Raw genomic sequence first — 27,651 nt, forward strand, 5'->3', positions numbered from 1 at the left:
AATCAATGAGGTATTACTATAGTACCCTGGTAGTATCACCGATGTATTACTACAGTACGCTGGTAGTATCACCGAGGTATTACTACAGTACGCTGGTAGTATCACTATATTATTTGTAATATACCAAATATTTGGGATATTACATAATAATAAGATTAATTTTCCAAACAGGGTCATTAATTAGCGTTAATGATTGAACTAAACATCGTTATTAGACAGATCAGCCCAAATAAACTGTTTCATTTACTGAAGATGATCCAATAATATATAAATAAAATAATAAAACACATCTCACAGTGTGTATATCTACGGTTAATATGTTCTAAACTGATCAGTGATCAAAGTACACGATCGTCTCCCTTGATGATACCACACACCTCAAACAGCACAGCGAGCGCTGTGATTCTGCCTCCGGCCCTGATGGATTCATCCAAAGAGTCAAAGTGATGAGCTTCATAACAGTAGATCTGCATCTGTGGGACCAAACACAAACATGTACATATGTATATATATATATAAAACAGTAACATACTGCTTATACACGAATACACTGAGTAATCACAATCCAGTCGAACAGGAGTAAAACATTTCTCTACATTTTTTACATTTACACTCTTGTACTTCTTTTTACTTTTAGTGTTGTGACTATTACAGTTTGGTATTAATACGTTCATTTATGATTTGAGGACGTCTCACCTCTAGAGGGTATTTGACTCCATCTAAACTGTGTTCAGAGCCGTCTGAAGACGCATTGCAGCGCCCCCAGTGGAAGGTGATACGTCCCACCTTGAACTTGGACCAGAGACCTCCACCACTGACGTAGAACTCTCCATCCACATTCACAGCCACTGGAAACAGAAACCAGATCTTCAAAGACATCTTCATGTTAAATCACACAGTCAACGCTGCAGTAAATCTTTTTTAACGTAATGTATTTAAGGTGCAAACAAACTTTACGACCTCGATCAAATCTTTGTAGTGATTTTAAATCTTTGAAGACTCGAACACAATAGAACCAAACCGCTCAGAATTATAAATGTTCATAAGATCAAAAGATGAGACTGTGTGCGCCACATAATCATCCACCAACACCTTTATTGGACTATCAAACAATGGCAGCGGGATCTTCTTCAGGTTGGTCTTTGTCGGACCTGACAAAAGGTCCCCTCGAGGATCGAAACCTTCTTTGATGGTCTAATAAATGTGGAGCATTATACGGCCCTTTCATCTTCTGCTCTATACTGTACATCTCATCCCACCGCCTCAAAACAGAAAGACCACGTGATGGACATGTTGTACAGATGAGTTATTCTCAGACGACTTCACTTCTGAAGTTGCAAAGTCCTCAAACTGCTGCACACGTTGAGGACTCGCTTTGCTTTTCATTGGTTTTCAGTCTCATTCATGTCCTCTTTGTTATCCCTGTCTTTTGTCCACAATGTTTCCCTGTAATCGTATCTAAAATCTAATTTCCCTTTAAGCGAGGGCAAATATTGATTCAACTTGTTGCTGATTGACTCGTGTTGAAAAGTTTGTTTGCACCGTATCAAGAGGCATGAACTCCACCATGTGCTCCATCCATCACTTCTCTAGACTGATAGATTCCATTTACAGATGATCCCTGAGCTTTACAACCGCTGTGTACAGTCTACACTGGACCCACTTGTGTGCCAATAAAAACCAGGTTTAAGTACTGCTGGCCCAAACATCTCTATTAATAAAAGCCTTTGGTGCAGCTGGCGGCCGAACAACATCTACAACAGAGTGCTTCTTATTTCACTGAGAGTGCTGTTGCTAAGAAGCGCTGGAGGCGAGGCAGGATCCCTCTTGTCTACAATTTCACTTAACAATCACACTGAATGCACACTGTCGCTTATTGTGTTTCACAGCACTTAGAGAGGAAAAATATATGAAAAAAGCTCTCAATCCCATCAAAGCACAAACTGGTAACTGTATCTTTTACAACTGGACACCACTGCTTAAGAAAAGGCTGCAGAGAAACATCATTAGGAAAACAGAAGATCGACACAAAGGGAAGCGAAGGGGGGAGAGAAATAAGGAGACGAGAAGAGAGATGGTTAGTTTGATATATGAGCAATGAAACAAAAGAAAACCAGAAGAGCTGAAGCAAAGAAACATTAAAACCCTGAGTGCTAAAGCAGTTGTTGCGTCATCATCACGATGAGTTCACGTCCAACAGCTAATGTAGCTCCGCTCTGATTCTTTAGCACAGACTAAGTGAACAGCCTGGCAGCAGTGAGCCTCGCCCTTCGAAGAAGGGTTGGTGCCAGGACTGCAGTGATTTTACTTTTGAGTCTCATTGATTTCCAAAACTAAACTTAAAATCCCTTCAAACCAGCAACCAGAGCCACTTGTGCACATCCACAGGAGATCGTGCCCTTCAACAGATGATGGTTCTCACCAGTCTTGCCGTCGTTCTTGATGGTCGTCCTGTCCGTTGTCAGACTGTCCCAGCCGTCGAACCTCAGCTTCTGATACCGCAGCTTCACCTGGGCCAGGTTCTCCTCTATGTTGATGGGAGACTGTTTGGCGTTGGTGCAGGACGGAAACTTCTTGGCCCAGTTCTCTTGGTTTAATGTTCCTGGAAGACGAGAAGGAGGAAATAAAACTGTTAACGTACCATCTGTCATTTTTTCATCAATAAGTTTTCAGTGTAGCAGGCAACTCTCACTCAAGTTTCCTTAAGGTCTTCAAATGCAGCGTGGAGGAAAGGTGTTGCCAACATGTTTTAAACTGGTCTTTGCTTTTTATTTGTCACCTTATGCATGAAGTTGTCAAACGTGCAAAAACACAATGTGTTCCTTAAGTTTACTCTGAGGTTTCACACACGCAGTCGTGCTGAGGTTCATACCCACCAGTCACCTGTCAGGACCGTAAACATCACTGAGCTGTCAAGTGGTCGACTTGTCAGGCTGAGAGAGACGTAATTCAACATGACAAACATCCAGGTGTGTATTACCTGTAATACTCACGGTTTGGTTCTAGGAATTAGTTTTATATTCCATTCATATATTCTAATGTAACCCAACGCTACGCTATGTTTTTATCAACATGTCTGACAAGATGCAAAAATGCTCATGCTGATCCCATCTCAGTAAAAGTACTATGTAATACAGTATTTTGTACTTGTCCACCAACATACCTCAGTTAGGAAAACGACATCCATGTGTAGTAACTACTGCATTGTTCAAATGTGTATGATTTCAGTCCAGGACACCGGCACCTTCATTAACACACAAAACACGTATGTACACGTTTCTGACATCACCAGAAACTGAACGTTATAAACTTCGTGGACTTTATGGCAGAACTGTTGTATTGTACAGGTGCAGCTGATAAAGTGGCCACTGAGTGTACATTAAATGTGCACAACAAGTAATAAATAGCAACAGTCAGTTCATTATTTGGACACTGATGAAGTACTGACTTCTCTCATCACCACCAGGTGTTCAGCTCAGGGAGAGCAACCAACGAGCTAACAAGCTAATAACCTCCAGCTGTTCTGCTGCACTCTGGCTTCGACTCTAATATCAGTTCACATTTTTCTCTCTTACAGCTTTCACAAGGTCAAAGTGCACGATTTTTCAATGTTCCAGCAGACGTGTTCTTAAACAAAGCCTGCAGCCTTCAGCTCAGAGAAAGGCTTCAGCATCAGGTTTCCTCAGTACTTTCAAACACAAAGAGCAGGCTGACATGATGGATGGCACAAATACTGAAAGGAAAGTGTCACAGGCACAAATACAAATGATCCCCTATGGAGGAGTTAGATCATTCACTCTGATTTAATGAGGAATCAAACTGCAGCACATGTTTAATCCAGCAGCTCAAACTCACGTCCAACTGATCTACAGCCTCAAGGTTTTAATTCAGAGTAACTGGAACATAATCTGAGCAGCACACGTCTCCGCTCTGGAACAGACACATCCTGGAGATGAGATACAGACGAGGCGCCGTCGTCCTGCTCCACTCTCTGTAGTGCGTCAGTGTCTGAAAGAAGTTTATTCTCTCAGTGAACGGACAAAATAATTAAAACCCCAGACAAACAGTGCTGACTGCTATAAAGAGGCTCATTTATCAGTGCACAGCTCTGTAGTCCAACACTGGAGATACTAAACCTGTGGATGGAGCTACTGGTTCAGTTTTAAACCCGTCCCCAAACATCCAGCTTCTTTGAATCAGTCATGTCCTTCATACTTGATCCAACCAGGAAAGACTCCAGGATCATGCTCTGTGATGTTTTTCTAATCTTAACCAATCAAACCACCTAAACTCTAACCTGTTTCTGGACATTAACTTAACCGTTACCACAGACTGATTCAATGTGAAGCTCTGTGATTTCAATCATTCAGCAGACACAGAGGTTCAACTGACCTTTTATTACTATAGCTTCATTTATTTAACCTGAGCCAAAGGTAACATGTATATAACATGCACCAGAAACACAGGACAGCTGTTTACACTGCTGTAACTCACACAAATCTAAACCTTTGAAAACTGGATCATGTCAGCACAAGCACATCAACAGTCCGTTCAGCTGCCGCCGTATTATCTCAGAGCCTCGAGTCACTGTTGCAGCACAGAAAGTTTCTGGGAAGGTGCAGCTCCACCTGTACGCCCCAGTCTGATCATCATGATTATTATAATTAGCTCATTAAAACCTGTTACCAGTCAGCTGAGTACATTTTGAGTAGGATGTTTAAATTATGGGTTGTGGTGAGGCTGCTGAACCTTGACGTAGACGAGAGCTGTGTCCACCTGAACCACGTGCTGCAGTAAAAACAGCTTTTGTTCCTAATGTTTCTTTAAAAAGAGGATTTTATTACTATCCACATGTTCGTTAACCATCTCAGTCATGTTGTTTGCAGCAATTTTGCTCCTGTCATGATAATTATGAACTGAATTGGTTCAGTCGACTGGTGCCGTGTAGCAGCAGGAAGACACCAGGTCAGACAGACTTTCAGATATCAGCATGTTGGGAGGTTGTGTAGAAAACCAAAAAGGTACAAGGCACTGGGTCCTCACCCACGACTAACAGGTAGTTTGGGAGGACCCTTCTGAAACGTATTCCTGAAATGATGTAAAAATACAGTAAAGTAAACCACATCTCGAAGTAGTGCTGGATAATCAATGAGGTTTTTAGAGATTTGTAATTTACTGTGAAGCAACTCTCAGTGAGACGGGACATTCTTCTTTATTATACTTTTAAATGGATCATAAATATCAATTCACTTCATGAGTCTTAAATATTTACCTTCACTCTGCCCCTAAGTAGTGCCAACATTAGAAAACGTTCCTGCAGTAGAACATGATCAGCAGCCTGTGATGTTCAGCCTGAATATTCAAGCCAAGACTCATATGTTTGTGGAAACATTTTATTTGTAACAAGCAGGACAGTGGCTCTTCAGGACCAGGATTTGACTCCCCTGCTGATCTGGTTTGGTTGAAAACTGAGATCCCAACTAGAATATCAAGTCCAGGACATGTTGGGGAATCCACAACCATCTTCTTGGTCTCGATCACATTTAAGGTCAAACTTCAAAGCGAAGCAGATAAAAAAAAACTGCAGCTCTGTGAAACAGAAACATCTCAATACAACAACATATTGATTTTGAAGCAGACTTTATCGTCCTGTATCATGTTAAGTGTTTAAAAGATTCAGAATTCACTGTAATAATTAACATGATCCTATATAAAATCTTCCATTACTTTACAGACATGTGCAGCGTGTCAGAAGAGGCTGTCCTCAGGTCAGCAGGACTTTATGCTAAGCAAAAAAAACCTGAGATCGGCCTCATTTACACTGTCCTGAGTGAAAACACAGCTCAATGTAAAACCTGTGGTGATGCCTCATATCTGAACAGATATTATTATATATATAGTTACATGTTTACTTATATCCTGTTTAATCTCCTGGGGAGTTGGAATCAAGTTATATGTTAATTCATAGGGAAACAAATCCATCTTTTCACCCCAGCGCACAGACGCCCTTAAACACAGACCACCTGACAGGTAGACCTCAGTACGTACGACTGGGGAACTGCAGGTCTGAAATGTTGGTCAGCAGTACAGCAGCATCAGAGGGGGCCGTGCTCTCTCCAGTCCTGTCCACATCGGACTTCCAATACAACTCGGAGTCCTGCCACGTGCAAAGGTTTGCAGATAACGCTGCTATGGTGGGCTGTAGAAGGAATGGACCAGAGGAGGATCACAGGAAACTGATTCAGGACTTCGTTGCATGGTGCGACCTCAACACCTCCAAGACAAGATGTTCCCCTCTCCTATGCAGCGATGTGCTGAGGTGGCAGCATAAAGAAGAAGGACGACTCACGTCTGGACAAGCTGGTGAGGAAGGCGGGCTCTGTTTTGGCGCAGAGCTGGAAGGCCTGACAACTGTGGAAGAGCGATGGGCGCTCAGCAGGCTCCTGTCAATCATGGACAATCCACTTCACCCACTGTTCACCATCATCTCAGGCAGAGGAGCAGCTTCAGAGACAGGCTGCTGTCACTGTCCTGCTCCACAGACAGACAGAGGAGGTCGTTCCTACGCCATGTCATGAGCCTCTTTAATTCCACCCGAGGCCTGAACTGTCCTTTACACGACACACTGAACTTTAAGAACATGATCTGAACAAGACGCTTCTAACCCAACAAACATGGTTTCAGTCTCTACTTCTTAGCCTCAGCTAGCAAACAGATAACTAGTGTGCAGCTTTGAATTTGGCCATATTCTTTGTTTCTATTGCTGCAGCCACAGATACTTTTAGATGCTGCAACTCAGTAGTTCACAAAACAGAAGCCAACTAAACCTTGATCAACTGGAAATTCACAGGTATCACTCAGACATGTTGATGATGACTGACAGGACATTATTCCATTTTTACATTTGTACATGCAGACTTGCAGCAGAGTGTGCTGCCTGCAGAGCATTTGATGAGCTTCACTCACCTGCGTACGACCAGTCGATGTCTTCTGAGAACTTGCGTTGATTCCTGTATGCATAGCTGTCAGCTGCAGGAGACAGAAAGAAAGATTCAGTCATTTAAACACATTTACTTATTTATTATAATGGATGTTGTCTTTTTATCTTCCAGTGAATTTCTGCAAATGCTCGTTCCCCACAGACACATTTTCGTTGGCTTCTACATGATGTCAAGAGCCTTATATGAAATGTAAGGTAACAGTTCAAATATACCTAAATGCTGTTTCTAAATTCAAATGACCGACTGACAGCTCACAAACCTTCTATTTAGACACTGTGTTACTTCCTTAACGTAAAACCTGTGTGGTTTTACAAGATGTCACAACAACCTGCATCAGATTTACAGAGTCTAAAGTCAATAAAAAGCACCAGGTTTGAATATTAAAAGACAAAAATGCCTCCACATTTCACAGCTTTGGTTCTGTAAGGTTGTAAAAACTAAAACAAGTCAACCAGTTCATTACTGGCTTTACCTCACTGTTTTTTACTGCTTTGATTTCATTTGATTTGCCGCCGCTAACGTTACACACGTTACGCTGACCAGCTGCCAAAATAAATTCATAAACACATACTTTCAAAGTCGTCTGCTGAAAACAGCCTCAGGCTCTGTTTGACTGAAACAATACAACAAAGCTGGAGTCAGGATCAGTCACTTACAGCTACAGAAGTCAACTTGCTGAGATTTTATTGAGCTATTAGACATCTTAATTTTTTATTGCAGCTTTTAATGTAATGCAGACACAGTACATATACACTACCAGTCAGAAGGTGACTTCCTATGTGACACAAACCTGGTTCACTGTTAGTGTACAACATGAAATGTGCATAAATACTGTGAAGCCTGATCAGTTTGTTCAAATGTTCTTCTTTGTTTATGATGCAGTCCTGCAGAACAATTGGTTTGACCATTTGTGAACTAAGCAACACACAGAATATAGTGAATATAAAAAGCTCAGCTGTTTACGACCAACACAAAAACACTGTCAGTGAATGCATCACACTACACGGTGCCAATTCAAGCAGCTGACACAGAAGGTGTCAAACTACTTTTGAAAACTAGAAACTTTAGACTCAAGATCCACACGGCCTGAACCAAACATCACAGTTAGCTCTCAAAAACCTCCTAGAGCTCCAGGCTGTGCTCCGTTCCAAGTGTTCTCCAAACGGTGCAACATTAACCATGCTAAGCCATGCTTTTTAAATCCGAGTCTATTGATGCACGTGTTGGCTGCTGTTTGTGTGACTAGATTCTACAACTATAAACCTTTTGTTTTGTGTTGGAACCTGAATGAAGACGGTGCAGCAACAGGTAAATGTCAAATCCACTGAAGGTGACCACAGCGTTTGTGAACTGTTTAGAAACTTTGTGGGGATTGAAACTCCTGGTTAACACACGTAGTGAGTCGTCCATCAGAACAAAATGCTGCTTCTTACTGTCATTAGGAAAACTGTTTAGTAGCATGAGGCCGAAGTCAAAGTTCAGTCTGATGATGAACTTTTAGCTGCAGGTGTAGAAGCACCTCGGACGAGGTGAACCCCTGCTTGGCTCAACTTTTCTGACCTTTAAGATCAAACTGCTACGACACAATTAGCACAAACTCACTGACACTACAGCGATTTGCCTGAACGACATCGCCCCCCCAGCCTCACTACCTTCCTCTTGACCTTGCCGACTATGTCGGACCACTTGGGTTCTCAGTCATGTACATAATGAGATCCTGTCAGGAGGCGACATCATTAACCCGAGCGGCTGTCCAGGCATCTGTCACGTTAATGAAGTGGAGTTGTTAGAGAACAACAGCTCATTAACATAACAGAGCAGAGGTCACATGACACAAAGAGGAAGTGAAGACGTGTGTTTACAAGAAGTCACAACTCTGAGAAAAATGTTGATGGAATTTCAAACATTCTCCTATTTTATTTATGAGGTTTGTACTCGGAAACCTTGGAGCTCTGCCTTCAACAAATCACACCTCAGCTTTGTGTGGGCATCACATCATAGTGGCTGCGAACGCTGCGAACGCTGCCTCAGGGTACGTTCGCGTGTAAAGAATTTATCAAACATCCTTCTACATCCAATTCTATGGGAAGCTTCCAAGCTTCATAAAAGACGACAACCATCAGAAAACTGTTCACGATCTCGTCTCTATTATTCTCTTGACAGGTTAGAAGGAAAAGCGGAGGAAGGTTTGATTTCTCAGGAGCATGGAGAGTCATTTTATTAAGAATTATTGGAGAAGTCAGCCAATGACACTGCAGGGCAAGCTGTACGAGGCTTCTCAAAATAAGTGTTCCAACACACAGATGACTTACACTCTGCACCGTCCCTGAACGCCTCACAGACCCATGCTAGGTTCACTTATGACTAGAAGAGAGCTGATATCCATCCCAACTCATCTCAAGACACAGAAATAGCCAATCAGCTGTTTCATTAGCTTTGAGATTAGCACCTTTCATCTGGATCGCTGAATTTAGCGTAGAGAGGATGATTTAAGACCACAAACAGTTCATACAGAAGCTCAGTGTGTTATGACAGAAGTAGCTTGTGCATCCTGGTCCCTGCAGCAGTGATGAGAAACAGGCTTCACAGCAACATGTCGTCTTCAGAGCCTTCCGATGCCGACTGAAATGACACCAAACATTTATCACTCTATGATGTATAAAACCTTTGATTCTACAGCGTGTACTGGGATTTTGGGAAACTGCATGATTCCAACTTTTCCTCCTTTTGCACGAGTCCCGTTCAGGTTTCAACATGACAAAGCCAGTTTGGTGGAAGAGCGACAGGTCTGCACAGAACCTGGATACCAGAACTCTGCCAACACCTTTAGGATGAACTGGAACACAGGGTGTTAACCAGAACTGGTCACTGAGTCACTAAACCTCAGTTCAAACTGCAACAAATCACTGTTACTCAATGATATATGATGCATCTGCATAAACTTAACTCCACACGAACCAGTAGTTAAGTCATAGACACAGATAGATACTTCACAAAGTGTTCAGAGCCTCTTTTCCAATTTAAATTTCATGACCCGACCTGGTTGTGGTCAGTCCAGTGTTAGTGTGCAGTAAATTAGGAGATGAGGTGTCCTGCTGTGCACTGAGCTCTGGATGATAGCGGTCTAATCCAGGATTACATGTTTGACTGTCTGCAGAGGAAGAAGTCTCCTGATATCTGCAGGGCAGCATCTTCTTTTCATACCGTCAGCATGAAATGTTCATATAGGAGGAATTAAAACATGTAAAGCAGGTGTTCTCCAGTAATCTGGCTGCTATAGGAGCAGTGTAGCAGCATTAGATGAACTATTCCTCACTAAAGTCTGGATCTGACTGAAAATTAAAACTTGCTGCAGGGTTTTAAGAAGAAGAACAGAGAGACAATTGAACATCTGAGTTATCAACGTAAACCTGTGAGATCTGTTAAAACCAGCAGCAGTTTTCTATCTATCTTCTGTGACCTCGGAGCAGTCAGGTGGGTCCGGACAGACAGGAAGCTGCTGCTCTGTCTCTGTTAATGTGGAAATGGAAACCAGACAGTGTAAACAGCAGCTCTGACATGAAACACCTGTCTGTCCCCCTGAGCTGTACATCAGCAAGCCTCTATTACAGAGAGTCTGTTAACACGGACGATCACTGGACTCATGTGAGGACGTTTTGTACTTTAATTTGGGTAAAAGATCCCACGGTTGTTCATATGTGAACAAACACACACGCACACACAGTGTCAGGTGTAGTGAACTGAACGCTGTCATAACATTTATCTCAACACTGTGACTCTAAATGTTCTAAACCTGAATTAAACGTCCAACAAATTAAATCCTGAATGACACAAAATCTTCTTCAACAGGAGCCTGAGAAGAGCTTTAAGTATCTGTTTAGAAGATGTTGATGTGGGAGCTTTAAATAAGCTGTGATCAAGTTTGTAGCTTAGAGAAATTGAGCTCTTATGTTTATTAGAGTGAAGTAATATTGATATTTATGAACCAAGAATTAAAAAACAAATAAACCTTTTCTATTATTAAAAATGCTCCGTCTACTGTCTATGTGCCAGACACTTAATGAAAAAGCTTAATGCAGCACTGGAGAATTTTAAAATCACTTAAAGGACCATTAACATGCTTCTATGTGACATGTTCGGATGCTAAATGCAGCGTCCTGCTGTGAACGTCTCCTCATGATGTTCCTGCATTAACAGAAAGCATTACAGATGACAGTGAGTGACGCGGGAGCATCTGCTGCCTCAGTTTCACTCCATCATTCCTCCCTGTGTGTGCGTCTGATCCCCGCTGTGCTGCAGGACAAACACGACTCGTCCGACAAGAACACATCAAACGCAGCAGGTTTCACTTACAGACCACACGGTCGTCGGGACAATACCTGACATTTGAGTTGGGCTGGAAACCGTTTGTGCCGCTGACTACAAAGAGCACACCTGCTCAGTGTGTCACAGACTGCAGGTAGACAGGAAATGTTAAAAGTGCCTCAACAGAGTCACTGTATAAAAATCTCCTGCTGCTGTTGGAGGCGTCTCACGTCTCTCACGGTCGAGTCTGCTGCTTATTTCAGCTACGACTCCAAAATATTCTAATATTTCTTATTAAAGAGGTGTTTGCACTGTGCACAGAATGTAGATCATCTGTTCAGAATCAGTAAGTTAGTTACAGAATCAGTTACAACTCGGAGTGTTTGTTGTGAGGCATTCAGGGACAGTACACAGTGTTGGACATTTAAAAATCAAAACCAGGTGGGAACCAAACTGCTAATTTAAAACAGGTATTTGAACTGAAGTTAAGAATTTACGGCTGCACTTTTTTAAACACCCTGATTATTTGATTCTGCCTCCGAAACAATACGAGGAGAAAAACGTTTCTTAAAGTGGTAAAATCAGGCGAACGAAGAGCTGAAGAGAGAAAAGCTGGTTGAAGATGAACAGGGAGAAGGAAACGCAGGTGGGAGGGTGATGGTGGAGGAGAAGGGGGGACATGATTCAAGTCTTGAGGACATAAAGGGGGTTGGGGTGCGGGGGTGGGGGTGCATGCTTCTGTCCTACTGGAAAAGAGTGAATGAGTAGAATAGATTCTATGAAGAACTCTTGCTCAACCACAACTGTGTCAGTGTGTTTATTCAGCGGAGAGTGGCCGGCTCGGCGCTCCGGTCTGTGGGAGCCCCGCAGCCTCCAGCCGGACGCTGAATAAGAGGATTAGCCGAGCACTGGGAGAGCTGGGACATCTACAGGCTGTGGGGGTGAGTAATGGTGCCCACGCCAGAATGTGCGACAACTCCCCCCCCACACACACACACACACACACACACACTAGAATCCACCAGAATCCCTGCCCCTCATTCCAGGGGGATGAGGGTCTGAGGGGATGATTGGAGTAATACCCACCACTAAGACTGGAAGGGGACGGCAGGTTAATCTGCCGACAGTCTGAGCTTTTATTTCTTTAAAGAACAAACTGGTGCCACTGTGGTTTGGCATGTTTTAGTCCACAGGGTCAGTGGTTTGATTCCCGGCTCCTCCAGGCCACATGCTCAAGTGTCCTTGAGGAAAACACTGAACCCAAGTTGCTCACTGTTTGTATAAGTGCAACCTTCTGCTAATTATATTAATAATTACCCAGTGATTGTTTTTATTTCTACTAAGACAACATTTCATACATTTACATTTAGTCGTTTATCAAACGCTTTTATCCAAAGCAACTGACAAATCAGGTACAAAGCAAAATGTCCAAGCCAAGAAGAATAATCTTAAACTGCCCAGAGCACTCTGAAGGTCGTGGCTTGATAAAGTCAACAGCACCACATCATCTGAGAGGTAATTCTACTGTCCCAGAGCAGAGATTCTCCTGCCCCCACGTACAGTATGTCTTTAAATAACAAAGGGTCCAGTACCTCCAGTACCTCCAGTACCTCCCACAAGACCCCGTGAGGAACACAAAAGGAGAATGTGTATCTAAATTCACAAAGTACATGTACAGTACAGACCAGAGAGGAAAACTCCTAAAAATGTACTAATAACTAATTATTAACTATAATTATAATATTAAACAACAATTTAGAATTTAACCTCAATTATTAATGTTTGTTTCACAGTAACTGGATGAAACCAGTTCAAGTTCATTAACATGTCTTTTATCTTAATTGGTTAAAATGTCATTGAAACTGTGGAACAACTGCTGTAAAATCATGATGTAACTACTGTAGCAGGCTGTTGTTAGATTTACATATACAGTGAATTTGTCTGTTTATTTATGGCGTGTTTGGTATTTATGTTTACTTTAGTTACACGTTGGGAACAGAAGCCTTGAGTTCACATTTTGTTTTGTTTCAGTGTATTTGGATCCAGTTTTTTCTGCTTTCAACCCATCACTCTGATTTTAAACAGTAACTTAACTATTAACTATTTAACTCATTAAAAATTCTTATAATTGCATCTTTTTTCTTTGAATGTGTAACTTTTATTCATTTTCTACCTTCAACTGTTTAAAACCAACCTGACTACTTAACTAGAAAGATCTAAACCTGCTTGTCAAACTTCTTTAAGTTGCTTAAACATATTGTTGAGTGGAGGGAACTTTAACATGCACTCATTTTCAGGCTGTGGAGATGTCAAACAAACAGTAAATTACACTTTGTCATGTGAACCAAACAACTTCTCTGTAATATTAGAGGGAGTTTATACTCTACTAGTCCTGGTCAAGTCAGATTTATATCCAGTGAGGGAGTTTTTAGTTCTACCTGACAGACCAAACACAGGGCAGAAAACCACTCTCTCAGCTTATTATTCCAGTGAGTGGAACGACTAGGAGCAACAGCCGGAGTGTTTCACACATGAGAGGCCTGATCCATGAGCAGACAGAGTGAAAAACCACAGAGTAGAAAACCTCAGCTGTCATAACATGTCCACTGACGCTACTGAACAAGTCCTGCTACATGATTTGATCTTTATCAAGGCTGGTTTTTGTCATCACCATCTTATTATCCACTTTAGCCTCTAATGATGGATCACTACAGAATGATCTCTTTCTACACACTGAGCATCAGCATAAAAGCAAATTTATCCATTCAACTCAAATTACCAGCACCCAATGTCGAGATATGAAAAAGCTCTTCAAAACCTTTTAACAGGACATAATGGAAGAAACCTTTAAGACAGCAACAGACAAGAGATGTCTCTGGCAGGATGGACAAGCCTGTGTTACCATGTGTGGACTGGACAGACAGAAGATTTAACAGAGCTGCTGAACCATGAAGGACTCTGTAAATCTCATAGAATGTGTAATTTCAGAGAATAAAAGTATTTTTATGGTCCAGATTTTGGAAACGTGAGTCTGCTGCAGTTATAGATGCCATAACACATTTGATCAGACTGTGCATTAACATTTCATCTTCGAATGAGCTGCTGAAACAACATTATATTAACAATAAACCCTGAGCTGAGGATCCTCAGACCACAGACTGGCACCTTTCTGACCGCTTCGTAAGGTCCAGATGATTTTTATTTCTTTTACAGTATATTTTTACATTTACACATTCATATTACTATGGATAATGACAATAGAGAGCTGGCACCTGCAGGAGATGGTCAGGGTCTGCAGAAAGTCTGCTTGGCAAATTGTGAAAGTGCACAACCCTCTGCAGTGACAGACCTCAAGGGAATGTGAACATGAAGTCAACGAATCTGCAAGTTTTGGATTCAGTCTCTAACAAACTACCATCGAAACTTCCAATTTCCAGGTCGGCTTGTTCTAACATCACCGTGTCAGTTTGTTTTCCATGCACCTTGGCAGGAGGTGGAGCTGTGCCTGTAGGTTAACCACAGCCTGGTTACTGACTTTGTGAGGCATTACACAAGTGGTTCTGTTATCTCCTGTCTTAGAAAGTATTTTTGGCAGGTTAAAAACTATTTGGATTTGGGTGCAGCAAAGAGCTACAGCAGCTTTGAGCTTTGTGAGGCTCAGACTGCAGATAGAGTGATTCATCAAAGTGCCTCTGCTAGATTTATATAAAGCAGATCTTCCATAAAAGAAACCCAGTAGAAGACCACCAACTGGAAATCAAAAGCACCTTGTCACATCGCTACAGGCGCTGGACAAACGAAAAGTCCATTCTACCTTGAAATCCCTCCAAACTGCTGCTGGGAGCATTAACACAGGAGAGAGCCGGCTGTGGCAAACTAAACTCATCAGCTGAACCAAGGCCTCGGGGTTGACGTTCTCCTCATCGATCAGCTGCTCTCATCTTTCCCTTTTAACTATAAATGGCAAAGAACAAAAAGCTGTGGATTATCTACAGGCGGAGTCCGTCAGCCCTAAAAGGAGGCTCACACATGAAAGAAGCAAAGCTGCTGAGAGGAAGATTCCACATGAAACATGCACAAGAGGAACGAAGGCAGCGAAACCTCAGGAGCTCCCCAACCGAACAGCTCTCCAACTGGGTTGTGTGTGCATATGCACTCAAGTGTGACCTGTATCTAAAGTCACAAACAAATGATCTGTCCCAGTGGGAGAGCCCATGAATAATGCATCTGAATCCAGTATACAGTTTCTATCATCGGCCAAAGGCTCAGCGAGCCACCGTGTTAGTTTACAGTGTGGTCAGATTTATTCTGTTATTAGCATGCTGCTAATTAAACACACGCTACAGGTGAGACTGCTGCTTTACAGGTACACTAAACTAAAAGGGTGACCAAATTAAATGGAGGACAAGAAAAGTTGAAGGACTCACAAACCAAATGTCATGGTCCAAATCAAAGTAAAAGTTACTGAGACCCCCTCGGATAAAGTACTGTAGCTAAAAACGAGTTAATGCAAAAGTGTGGAGGGTTTAGTTTCTTTTCATTGTGGAAACTTTTCAGAGAAACATTCAGGTCTTGATTTTAGAGAAACATCTGTGGCCGTCCCATCAAGAGCTGCCATCTGTTCACGGCGTGTCGGCCTCCGCTGCTGCATCAATGTCAAACCTTCAAACTCTTTCTCCCTCTGTCTGTGTTCGTGTGCCTGGACGTCACCTCCTTAACCAGCAGCTCCAAACACTCGGAGATCGACCGAGATGTTTAAACAAAGAGGCCGTACTCACAGAGACCTGTTTACAGGAAGAGGAAGATTTAAGGGGAACTGAGAAAGAGTCGTCTCCAACACAACGATCAGAGAGGTTTTATTTATTTAAAGCTACGTCAGCTGAGCTTTGAATTACAGCAGCAAAGAACACGAATAGTGGTTTATTATGTCTGGGTGCAGCAGCAAATTAAAGAAAAGAATTTGCAAACGTTAAATGTATGCAACATGTGACTCATGCCGGCATCAATCAGAGGACAGTGCAGCGGTGTGCGTGGAGGAAAATGACATCCAGCAGCCTCGTGTTTACCCAAACTTTACCGCCAATCAGGAGCTGGTGCTAAAGACCGGCTGTAGAGGAAATGTCAGCACACATGGACTCAATCTCTATTTCTTTAACATCAACATCTTCCTTCCAGACTTCCCTGACTTCCTGCTTTTGCCAGAACACTGGTTGTGGTCGACTTGGATTTACTCACTTACAGTAAACTGCACTTTAAAGTTAACATCTAACCACTCCTGCATCTTCTCTCCACACAGTTTGGAGTTTCTGACCATACAGGAAGTAGAAACAGTAGATCAGACTAGTGAAGACTGATTTATCTTTTAATGAGCAGAACGTCCGGGACTCAAACCTGATTACCATCCCGCTGAAAGACACCAATGGTTCTGATTTCCTCTACTAATGTATTATTAACCTAAAAGTTTCCTCATTTCCAGTTTTTAATTTTGGTATTAAAACTTCTAAAAGGTTTTTAAAATCGAGTATTCATCTTTGTCTTTATTGTGTCTCTGAGTCTGAGGTGTTCTAGGTGGTGGACACAAACTGGGAGTGTTCTCATTTCTCAGCACGCTGTGCCAAAGTACAAACTAAAAGGGAAGCTAGCACGACTGCAGATTCATTGAGCTCATTAGTGGTAAGAACATGAAAGAACAAAAGCTGATTTTCCATGTTCGGGCCATCCTGCTGTCATTTTCCTGCAGGTTACTAAACTAGACGATCACCGATGGAGGAGCGGCAAGTTTCATCCTTTACCCAGATTTCCTCATGGTACAAAGCGCCTGTTCCAAGCGGAGCTGCTTCGGTTCCAGCAGACGTGTTTCTAATCTAATCGTACACACGGTGACGAAACAGTTTGTCAGAGGCCCAGAGAAAAGCTTCCCTAACAGAAAAACGACTTAATTAAACACTGGGGCTGAATGGACGAAGGGGGGTGCCAAAGCTGTGTCCCACAGGAAAGACAATGAGAGAGGAAGTGTGTGTGTAAAGCCTCCTTATTTATATTAGAAACTTTTTATAGTCGCATTTACTCTTCAGCTCCAGCTTAAGATGGAATTGATTTTCTTAACGATGCCTGTAAGAACGTCTAGTTTTAAGATTATTTACCGAGTGAATCTGAGGATTTTAAAGCTGCATTCAAGTCATGAACTGTTACCGAGCTGCCAACTGGGGAAAATAGGCAGTAAACATCCAACAGGTCCACAGATACTGGCAGCCCAGGCCCAGAGTTTAAAGTTAGGCGTCGTGTTTCTGGTTGTCAGTGATAACTTGAATGAATTAGTGAACATTTAGTGAAAGTAGATTCAAATAAACTCAATCAAAAAATGTTTTTCCCTGTTTGACGGCATCCAGCCAGATGACTTTGTCCATAATACAAACTGAAGCAGTTTGTTTGCACAGTTGTTTTTTTCAATGTTTTTGACTGTTTAGTGCAAAAATAAGTGTTGAACAAGCTGCTGTTTGTAGGACGCAGCAGCCACCGCCATGGTGCCGAAAGAGGTGCAGTTTCAAAAGAGGCCTTCTTCCTTACGTGAGGGCGCTCCTGCAACACATATATAAGGAACTAATTATAACACGGGCAGCACTGTCGCCTCACAGCTACAAGTTCCTGGGTTCGAATCCACGGGTCGGCAGGGTGCCTTTCAGTGTGCATGTTCTACCCGTGTCCGTGTGGGTTCTCTCCAGTTCCTCCCACCTCCAAGCACATGCAAGTCAGGTTAATTGTTGACACTAAATTGCCCGTAGGTGTGAGATGATGTGAATCTGTGTCAATGGACTGGCAACATGTGCAGGATGTACCCCGCCTCTCGCCCAATGACGGCTGTGATAAGCCCCAGCGTTCTCGTGACAAGCAGAAAAACTACAGTATCCAGACCCCAACAAAGATGGAGGTTTAGTTCAAACAGACTGTGTTGAACTAAACCTTCAAAATGTTTCCAACTGGCTTCAGAGGGAAGATTTCAATTAGTTTTAAATGAAAGGGCCAATAATGATGAAGTCCGGCTGTGACCTGCTGCAGTTGGACAAAAATAGTTTTAAATCTGAGCATCACACATCTCTGACTGTCCTCTCATTGTGTTTGAACCACACAATGCGTTTCACCACAAACAGACAGAGCCTTCGTTTCAATTCTCCAGTTACTGTAAATCTCTATAAGAACGAACACTCTGCAGATTCATTAAGGTGTGTTGTCTGTTCATGGTCCAGAGGGACAGCCAGTCCCACCTGAGCGCCACCTCCTTCCCAGCGGAGTGGGGCAGGGAATAGATCTTACTCTTAGTCAAATCTTAGTCTTGAAAGACCAACAATTAAACTCGGGGTGAAAATGAACTTGATTTGACCTTGGAATAACCAAGAGAACAGGAAGTGCAGACAAGGGTGGAAGTAAGAGGAACAGCTGATAGAACCACCCACAGGGTCCATTACACCATCAGAAGTTATTACAACAATCAGAAGCAGTGTCACAAGCAGCTTAACTGACACTAGTGATCGTCTGGAATGAACCAGGTTCTCAATAAATCTACGTATTTGTAGTGAACAGGTTAAAATCCCCAACTGCTTCCCTACAGAGCAAAGACTGAGGGCTCTGTCCAAACAACCCTTCACCTGTCCTCCCAGCCGCACACCTCCACTCGATGTCAGGTCGCAGCAGGACGCTGCCCTGCAGGAGTCGTTGGTCTGCAGCCAAACACTAATTGCTTTTTCACCTGCATGAATCCACCACGCTGCTCCGGTGCAACCAGGCGAACATCATCAGCACAATCGCCGGCTCATTAACACGCAGACATTTTGTGGCGCTGCCTTGGGGATGCATGACTATTTTGAGGAATGACCTAATTGAAATGAGCAGCAGGGGGTGGCACACAGAGGAAATTATGGATTTTACACATTGTCCTTCTTCAACCTTGACACACTTGTGCTGCGTTTTCTCTGTTAATAATGTAAATTAATGACGGCAGATGTTTCAACAGATAACTGTCGCACCATGTTCATCACCTAGTTAGTGGAGATATCAAACATAGAAATAGAAATTACAAATGGCTGATTTTTTATTTAGTTCACCTTTCATACATCTTGCAAAGTGTTTTACATACGACTGAGAAGTTCATTATAAGACAGTAGAACATTATGTAAGACAAACGTCTAATTTTAGATTTGTAAAGTTTAGAAAATGTAAGATTATATCTTTAATTCAATTTATTTGCGATAAACAGTAAGTAAAACATATTTTCTTGTTTAAATGAATATGAATTTATTTTAAATGCTATTTATATACAAGTTATAATATTTTATTAAATGAAATGACAACACAGCTTATAGGAATACATGTATGTGATACTACTGAAGTAAAAATATCTCCTCCTTGGTGCAGACTTCCTGCTGTTCACCAGCAGAAGACGCAGCAGCAGCCGCCTCCCATCCCAGCTCCTACATCCTCTGTACACACCCTGGGATACTTTACTTGTCAATCAGCCAGTAGCATAAAAAGAAGCACTAGTGTGTGAATCTACACTTCCAGCATGACTGAACAAACAAAAAAGGAATTTTGGGGTGAAGAGTCCATCCTTTAGAGACGTGAAGTGCACAATTATCTGAACAACACTTATACAGTTGCACATCTGGCAGTTATCAGTCTGGTTTTGTACTGAATTTGCTTCAGTTGCATTTGCTAATATTGTGAATCTAGCTGCCTCCACTTGGATGTAACTGCTGTAATTGTCAAGAACTTCACACAACAACAGGATTAACCTTTCACTCTCGTCTCTCACTGCAGATAACGAGACTTCTTAACTCTTAACCTGAGGCCTCACTCAGAACCAGTCTGATCACAGGCAGGACAACTGCAGCATTAAGTGGCTCTGGGGTAAACTCCCCACAAAGGTCAAAGAGACAGTTGACATTTGCAGTCTGCAGGTATTTAACAGAATTAACACACCTGAAACACGAGGAACCCAAAGATCAAAATCAAGTCCTCAGACACTGTCTGCACACATGCATCATAAATAATCACTCCACACAGTTCTGTTCAATAAGATCCAGTATCAACAGTCATCTAAACATCTTTTTCCTTATGGGCCATCAGTGTCACATCACTAACACAAACCAACCAATATGAACCCAGACATCTGAACTCCAAAATCACTTTTCACTGTGTTTTCACTAAAATAACATTTTGTGCTTAGTAAATAACTAAATTCCTTTTCTAATAAATCATAAGACACGTTGACACTGAGTTGACTCCTAACGATGCTGGTTGCCTTCTACAGCGTCAACTGCAACAGTTCTTCTTGCTCTTTTCCTGGGAGGTAATTTTCTTTTAATTTTTTGCTTCAGGCCACAAATAACAAAGGTTGCTGATGTTAGCTTGGACTAATGCTCCTCACATACAGCAAAAAGGCTGAACTCTGCATGTTTGGAATATTTGAAGGAGCCAACACTGGGCGTGAAGCTTCACTTACACTTCCTCAGCTATTTGTATTTTAACATAGAGTAAATCTACTGTGCAATGAGAAGATTCAGCTCTATTGAACATTTTTAACCTTTATGTTTATATTAAATAAAAATTTACTGTTTATTTTCAGTGTTTCCAGCGGCAGCCATCTGTTTTCATCCCACTGACCACTACCCGCTCAGACACCAGCTGGAGAACACAGTAAATTTACAGCAGCAGCTAAAGATACAGAGATTTTCCTCAGGACCGGGTAGAGAGCAAACATGGAGCTAAAAGAATCTACAGTAAGTTCATTAGGTGGTCACACACACAACTCGTCATCACTATAGACTTTATAGAAACGTCTGGTTTCTGCTGCATCCAGCTGGACAGAAAATCAATTAGTGCTTCATGAATTCACTATATCTGCTTCTATTCTTAGCTCCATTTTCTGTGGATCGTGACACGGTGCTGTACAGCTCGACCCCCTGCTACTTTTACCTTGTAATGTCAATGATCGAGGAATTTAAGCTCATTCTCCTGCTGCACTCAATTGAGGCTGATCTGGATAAGAGGATCAGTCTACTGCCTGAAATGTAAATGAAAATGTTCTGTAAATACTTGAAAAGCCTTGTTGAGGCCCATCAAATCCTTTGTGCACACCAACATCTGCCTAAAGCGTCTCCACATTCACCTGCTAAGATCCCCTCCACCAGCCGCTGAATGGGGAAGAAAATGAGCGAATCCGCCCTTTAAGTGAAGAGGACTGTGACCGACCTGCGTCCTCCACGCAGGCCTTTTATCGCTGGCCTTTTTCAGCTTCACTTTTTAAGATTTCACATTCAGATGTTGGAGAAACGAGGGCCATCGAACATCCACGATCGAAGAGAGACCACACACTTACAGGAGTGGAGAAAACAGGGAGAGAAGTGCAGGACAAATCAAATGGCTCTCCACCAGCTACTCTACGGGGGCTCCACTTGTTCATCTCGCAATGGGCCCCAGTGTGAGTGGCCCCCGCTTTCAGAGGCGCTGTGGGCCACCCGGATCTGCCCCGTCATCCATTATGGCGTTCAGTGGGCACCGAGGAGGAGGTGCAGGGAGAGGTGGGTGATGGTGGTGGCAGAGCGCCAGGCAGACACCAGCAGAGACAAGATGGTTGGCAAAAAAAAAAAAAATCATCCCTCACCCACCAAAAAACAAGAGAGAAGACAAATGAGGTGGAGAAGGATTAAAAAACGTTAATAGGAGGGGGGAGCAAGGGGCGGACAGACAGTAGGATGAAGGCATGGGGCTCTAAAAAGGGGAGAAATGTGGGACAACAGGATGACAGAAGATGTGCAGCAGCAGCAGCACAGAGAAGCTGTCAGAGAAGGAGACAAAATGAGAGATTAAGAGCTGAGGAAGGAAAAAGGAAAAAGAAGCTGCACAGAAAAAGACTGAAGAGTGAAACAAAAAGAGATCTGGGCCCGAGGAAGTGCACTGTAAAAAATCTTCACCCTCAAACTCTCCGAAAATGTTTAAACTGATCTACAACAACATACAGAGCATTTCCATGTGATTGCATTGTGGAGCCATTCAAAATATGGATCTTTAGGTTTCTTTAATGATGCCGACAGCTGACGACCTAAAATTCTTTAATTAATCACCATTTTAATTTTTTCTAAAACAAAACTTGACAAGTTTAAGATCTTTACCAGACTGTCAGCATTCATCCAAATGTGCTCAAAGAAAAAGTAGCACAATATTTCTAAGGTGATAAAACAGAAACACTCCTGATCTTTAATGTTTTTTTAACACATTAACTAAACATACAGAGTGAAAAAGTAAGTGAAACTGTGTTTTAGTAGCTGGTTGAACATTTGCAGAGTTCTTCGTGTTGCTGTGAACAACCAGGAGGAACTTTGGATCATTCTTCCTCGAAGAACTGCTTCAGCTCAGAAATATTCTGAAGATGTCTGTAAAACAGCTCTCAAGGTAATTCTACATCATCTCTACTGGGCTGAGGTCTGGGCTCAGACCGCTCCACTCCAAAAGGTGGAAGCCACCCTGACATTATCCAGTTGGATTCCTCAATAACCAAATGACAAGCTATGCAGGTCCAAAGGCAGCAAAGCAGCCACAAACAATTCACCTTCCTTCTTTCTTAACAACTTAATTGGTGAAATATTCTGTTCGTGTTTTCCCCATTGATAAAGATCAGATCTTGACCAATTTATCTAGAAAACCATTAAATAAGCAGCTTTTTCACTTCGTTTTTGCCACAGTTTGACTCTTTAGTGACATTTTATTCTCACAAAGTTAAATTTCTTTGAATCCATCTTTCCAAACAGCCCAGGCTTCTCTGCCCTCCAGCAGCTGTTTCAAGTGCAATTTACATAAATGTCACATTTTTCATCCTCCACCAGGACTGACTGACTAGAAGTGTGGCCCCGAGACGACCTAATGAATAATGTTAATGATCTTCACCTGGAGTAACATCTGCAGCTGGAGACGTACGATCAGTGAGACACAGGACGAACGAACCAACTGATCCAGTCAGTTTAAGATTTACACAGATCTACTGTTGTGTATTCAACGACTTGTTACAAATGGCTGTTTGTTTTACAGTGAATGAGGTGAAGCCTGAGAACAGAGATGGGAGATGCACTGTGAGGTGGAGGGGGGCTTGAATGAGGGTGGGGAGTGGGGTCTAACGAGGCTGGGGGGTGTTAACGGAGACTAATGAAGGCAGGAGTGCTGCTTAACCTGCACTCCGTCGCTCTGTGAGGCCTCCAACCCTGAGGTGGCGGAGGAAGAATGTGTGCAGCCCCCGACCCCCACCCCTCCACCTAACACACTGCACTCTCACACTTCTGCTCCAGCTTCACAGTGTGACAGCGTCCTCTCCTCCTCAGCGCCGCCACCACAGGGACAAATCACAGTGCCATCATGCGTCACGCTTAAATGCTCCCCCCCGAAAACCATCCCTCATGCTCTTCTTTTCTCTGCTGCTCTGCACCCCCATCTCATCCCTCCCTCTCTCCAGTATACCCTCTTGCACCTCCCTTCTTTCTGTAGTTGCCCTCTCTCCTACTGTTAAAAAACAAATCTCCCCCCTGACAGCATAATTCACTGGGCCTGGCTTGAGGAGGCGACGCGGGAAAGACGGGCCTCTGCAGCCGACCTCCGCCGACGACCTGGCTGGTTGTTTCCCCACGCAACCGTGGCCTCCATTCAGCTGAAGGCCAGTGGAGAGAAAATGAGGGGCGACTTGGGTGGATTCAAACCGGTGGCCCCTGTGTGCGCCTGAGTGAATGCTGTTGAGCCTAATACCCACTAATCTGGTCATCAAATACCCTCGCTGCCATGACTGGAAATCTGCAGCAAGGGACGTCTGCCCAGCCGAAACTGATTTGGATGGAGATGGAGGGATAACGCGAATGAATGAAAAGTGAAAGAGAGGAAGGTGGGAACAGGAGGAAATAAAGACATGAATATAAAAAGGGAGGAAGAGACTAGAGAAGGAAAGAGAGAGAGGTCATGGGAGGTGACCATAAACTGAATCCAAAGTAGGTTATTAACAGAATTTCATTCTCAAATTAAAGTTAACTCCTGTCTCCACGTTCCAGTCAGAGCTACTGGAGTTCATTCCTGTTAGTTAAATTAAATATTCCACTACTCAAGGTGAGATCATGGAGGATGGACTATCTTAGACTTCATAATCTACTTCGATGAGCAGTGAAAAGTTCTAAGTAACAAGAAAGAAGTCCAGTTCTTCCTCTGCTCATCAAGGAAACACTTTTGGCCACGTTTGTCTGCCTCATATTAACTTTGGTTTAACTCCATGATTCTGAAGATTTGTGATTTTGCTCCTAAACAGTTTAACTGACATGTCATTTAGGACCTTTTTTTGTATAAACTGGAGGAAGAATTAAAGCAAACAAAAACTCTTTCAACGTGAGTTCAGCAGATGAACTGACGGAGGGAACCTCAGTGTCTGTGATGATTGCCATCACATCCGCTACAGCCCCCTGCATGTGTTTGACTGACAGACTGCCCGACTGTGACGGCCATCTGTCTGCACACTCCCTGTTAGACAACAAGAGGCCCGGAGACTCTGAGAGCCCAGACGGAGCGCAGGGCACGACTGGCACTGCCCATTCACAAATATCTTTTGGGAGGACAGATGGTGCAGAGTCTCCTCCTCATGTGTCTTTTCTTCCACCGTGGACCATTCCTGAGCTGCCTCGTCAGCGAGCTGGCACCTGCTTTGTGCCACAACATCTCATCAAAGCTGCACTTACAAAAAAAAGGCCCAAATGAAAAGGGAGGAGGGTTTGATGGAGCCCGGGGGCTTTCTGCAGGTACCGAACCATCCAGCACAGACCCGGGCTCACTGGCCCAGCCACAAAAGGTTTCACATCTCTTCAGCGAGAACTGGCTTGGACCAGCTTCTCGCTTCTCCCCCTAATCTTTGTTTCATGTCTCACCCCCTGAAAAGATTCAACCAAGCAGATCTGTGTCCTCTCTGGCACACTGTGACTGCACCGTACGGCTGGGAAGGCAAACTGCAGGATGAGAGCTGGAAAACTCTTCCAGCGTTCAGGCTTATGGGACAAATCCTGATTCATCTCCACTGACTTCTTAAAGCTCCTCAAACCTGCAGGTGGCCAAGTTTTTGATCAGACAACAAGCGCATTGTGTGATCAAAATCTCTCTGACTTAGTAGTAGAATAATGTAGAGTTTGAATATTGACCTCAGCGCAGCATCATGTGGCTTCAGTTGTGGTTTGAGACAAGATGACAAAGAATGAACGTTTAAAGGGGAAAACAATGAGCAGAGCAAAGAAAAATCACTTATACTACAAAATCAAATCATCCAACTGCTGGTTCAATTTCAAGAGTTAAAGCTAAATGTCAGCTTTTGAAGAAGTGTCAAGAATTATTTAAGATAAGATAAGATAAGAAAACCTTTATTAGTCCCACAATGGGGAAATTGCATTTTTACAACAGCTTAAATACTAGAGTGTCAGAAAGACAGTCTGACCAAAGGAGACGAAATACTAAACTGGCACAGTCCGAGATAAATAGGCTATGAAACCTGACAGTATAAACAGTTCAGTAATAAATAAAATATATACATGTAAGTATAGTATATGTAGCAGTATGAGTATGTACAGTATATGGATATTACTGGATGGCAGTATTGAAAATGTACATTGTAAAGTTGGTTTATGATTATTGTCCAGGTGTAATATGAGTATCAGCAGTGTTCATTGTACAGTCTGACTGCAGCAGGGAGAAAAGATCTGCGTAATCTCTCCTTCGCACAGCGAGGGTGAATCAGTCTGTCACTGAAGCTGCTCCCTAGAGCAGACAGGGCGTCCTGCAGTGGGTGAGACTCGTGGTCCAGCATGGATGTCAGTTTTGCCAGGACCCTTCTCTCACCCACCTCTCGCACTGAGTCCAAGGGACAGCCCAGGACAGAGCTGGACTTCTTGATTACTTTCAAGACAAGACTCTGTCTAACATGAGTACGTAGCTCCAGCATCTACCACTGATGTATTAATAATAATTCAAGCTACAGTGTGAACTCTCAAAGCAGACGGAAGATATTTCCTGATTCTTTATAGATTCTTCTATCAGAGTCAGGTTTTTTTTATTTATCATTAACATTTGTCGTAATTATTATGTATAATTCTATGTAGTTAATATCATCTTGTTCATATTTTACTTCAAAAAGACACTAAAACAAAGTAAGTAATTTCCTGCCACCATCTTTACTTTGGTGCAGAAGAAAACGTCAAGAAATGAACCAAAATTATACTTGAATGATGATTTTCCAAAGTTCAAGGTTATTTTGACTCTGATCAGACAGAGTCTGGACATTCAGGATTTAGGTGAGCGTTGGAAAAACAACACAGGGTCGTGAGCAGCATGACTGAAAGCTGCCAACAGAACAGCTATTACAGAACATCCAGAAAGTTACAGCCTTATTTCAAAATAAATTAAATTATCATTATTATTATTTATTATTATTTTCCTCAATATTTTACAATAAAACACTCCATGATGTTAATGTGAATGAGGTTTGTCTGAAATCTTTTTATATTTATTAGATTCAATTATTACAGTTGTTCTCAACTTAGAACGAAAGAAAAGGAACCACAACTAGAAAAGATCCAAAAGAACTCAAACACAGAATAACACCAATACAGAGAACATGTAAGATGAATAAAAATAGGTCAACTATTTATGTTTCCACTGATCGTCCTTGACAACCTGATCTGAGTCCACCGGTGGGAAATTCAGTTGTTTGGGACGTGATTTAGAAAGACATACACCTGACTGTATGAGGTCCCACAGTTCTGTATGAGGTCCCACAGTTCTGTATGAGGTCCCACAGTTCTGTATGAGGTCCCACAGTTCTGTATGAGGTCCCACAGTTCTGTATGAGGTCCCACAGTTCTGTATGAGGTCCCACAGTTAACAGTGTCAGGGCACAAACCAAGATATGAAGTCAAGGAATAATCTGTAGGCCTCAGAGACTGGACTGTATCGAGGCACAGATACAGAAAAACCTCTACAGCATTGAAGATCCCAATGAGCACAGTGACCTCCTTCATCTGTAAATGGTTTGGAACCAGGACTCTTCCTAGAGCAGAAAGCCCATAGTCTGGGAGGAGACCAAGAACCAGATGGTCACTGTGAAAGAGCTCCAGCGTCCCAGAAGAACAACCACCTCTGCAGCACTCCACCAATCAGTGGCCAGATGGAAACCACTCCTCAGTAAAGGTCTGTGCACCTGAAGAACTCTCAGACCAGGAGCAACAGGATTCTCTGATCTGACTGAGTAACAAAGATTGAACTCGTCGGCCTGAAGTAAAGAACCAGG

General features: G+C 42.7%; 1 protein-coding gene across 5 annotated transcripts in view; it reads right to left on the reverse strand.

Moving 5' to 3' along the window:
* The window catches only part of ptprz1a (protein tyrosine phosphatase receptor type Z1a), a 57,359-nt gene that overhangs the window by 28,179 nt on the left and 1,529 nt on the right, over nucleotides 1-27,651 (reverse strand). For all 5 annotated transcript variants that reach the window (XM_026366200.1, XM_026366205.1, XM_026366204.1 and 2 more), the window contains exons 2-5: nucleotides 6,967-7,029; nucleotides 2,423-2,602; nucleotides 697-848; nucleotides 378-473 (exon numbers count right to left, since the gene is read on the reverse strand). In XM_026366200.1, coding sequence (XP_026221985.1) covers nucleotides 378-473; nucleotides 697-848; nucleotides 2,423-2,602; nucleotides 6,967-7,029 — 491 coding nt within the window. The remainder of the gene's footprint in view (nucleotides 1-377; nucleotides 474-696; nucleotides 849-2,422; nucleotides 2,603-6,966; nucleotides 7,030-27,651) is intronic.

Source organism: Anabas testudineus, chromosome 6 (genome assembly GCF_900324465.2).
Source record: "Anabas testudineus chromosome 6, fAnaTes1.2, whole genome shotgun sequence".
NCBI lineage: Eukaryota > Metazoa > Chordata > Actinopteri > Anabantiformes > Anabantidae > Anabas > Anabas testudineus.